The 1,344-nt window shown below is 44.2% G+C and overlaps 1 protein-coding gene across 6 annotated transcripts in view; it reads left to right on the top strand.

The window, feature by feature from the left end:
- LOC146662988 (exocyst complex component 6-like) overlaps positions 1-870 on the top strand; it is a 67,963-nt gene extending 67,093 nt beyond the window's left edge. For 4 of the 6 annotated variants that reach the window (XM_085415567.1, XM_085415568.1, XM_085415564.1 and 1 more), the window contains one exon: positions 1-870. This exon is cut by the window's left edge and continues 94 nt beyond it. In XM_085415567.1, coding sequence (XP_085271693.1) covers positions 1-33 — 33 coding nt within the window. In that variant the 3' untranslated portion in view covers positions 34-870. The other 2 variants (XM_085415565.1, XM_085415566.1) reach the window with 2 other exon arrangements.
- Positions 871-1,344: the final 474 nt, after the last annotated feature.

A 1,344-nucleotide genomic window follows, 5' to 3' on the forward strand; every position in this document is an offset into this window, starting at 1 on the left:
CTGAGGAGTCTGGTCAATGGCATGTCCTCTTAAACCCACACACACACACACACACACACACACACACACACACACACACACACACACACACACACACACACACACACACACACAGAGACTAAAAGATGTAAACATGAATGGCATCACATGCACGCGTTGAACTGCCAACAGAAGGACTTTTTCACATATGTAAAAACAACACACCAAATGGCAAAGACACACTTGTGAACCACACGGGGAATTCGAGGGACAGATACACAGCTTACATGTACACACAAGTCACACACACACTTTACATGAAGGCAAAGCAATAGACAAACTGTTCAGAGTGTGCAGGACTCTGCAAACACACAAAGTCTCCTTAGCTGACTCAATACTCGACGATAAACGGCATACAGCAGTTCACTGACACAGGAACAAGCAGTAAAATGTTTGTAAAGTATTTTTAATGCAGACGATGAGACGAACTATGTTTTGTACTTTTGTGGGAGTGCAATGGTTGCTGCAGAGCGAGAGCGCTGGAAATGACAGGCACAACTATTGGGACGATGAGGTCAAAGGTCAGTAACACCAGTGAATGGCACCAATCACTATCTGATGCTTTGTCAGACACATTTATAAACCGAAGCCCTGTGCAGTAAGATTATCTGCTGGTTAACCTAGTCAGTGTAAACCAGCTGTTTGGAGTGTGGTCGTTAACGAGTAAATATGTCAGCCCATGCTAACCTGCTGAAGTCCTCTTCTTTCTTTTTGTTGTTGTGCATTGAGATGAGCCTATTTTAGCTGAAAACAGATTTCCACAGACACTCAGTCTGAGCTTAGACTCATGCAGCCCCTTCTGTTTAAAATGTAAAGAAAAGCAGAACTAAAGACAGATCAGATATTTAAACTGAACAAATGTCCCATTTTAAGAATAATAGCACGTTTTGAATTTGATGGCACATCTTTAAAACGAAAAGACGGACGTTTCCCACTGTGTGAAGCTGTGCTGCTGGAACAGCTGCAGTGTGTGCTTTAGTGTTGTCCTGCTGAAATATGCAGGTCTCTCCTGAAAAATACTCTAAAACCTGTATACACCTTCCTGCATTGATGGCCAGATGTGCCAGCTGCTGATTCCATAGGCATTAATGCGCCTCCACACCATCAGCGATGAAGGCTGAGTGCTGGTAACAAAGCAGACTCTTCCTCCCGTCTTTAGTCCAAACATGTCGTTTTGGCTGACCTCAGAACAGTTTCCCACTTTGCCTCAGTCCATTTTAAATGAGCGTTGGTCCAGAGAGGACAGCAGAGTGTCTGCATCGTGTTCACATGTGTGATCTGTGGATGGCACAGCGAGCTGTGTTC

This window comes from Rhamphochromis longiceps, linkage group LG8 (genome assembly GCF_057381845.1).
Source record: "Rhamphochromis longiceps isolate RC_006_pf linkage group LG8, R_longiceps_female_GT1.1, whole genome shotgun sequence".
NCBI classification, from domain to species: domain Eukaryota; kingdom Metazoa; phylum Chordata; class Actinopteri; order Cichliformes; family Cichlidae; genus Rhamphochromis; species Rhamphochromis longiceps.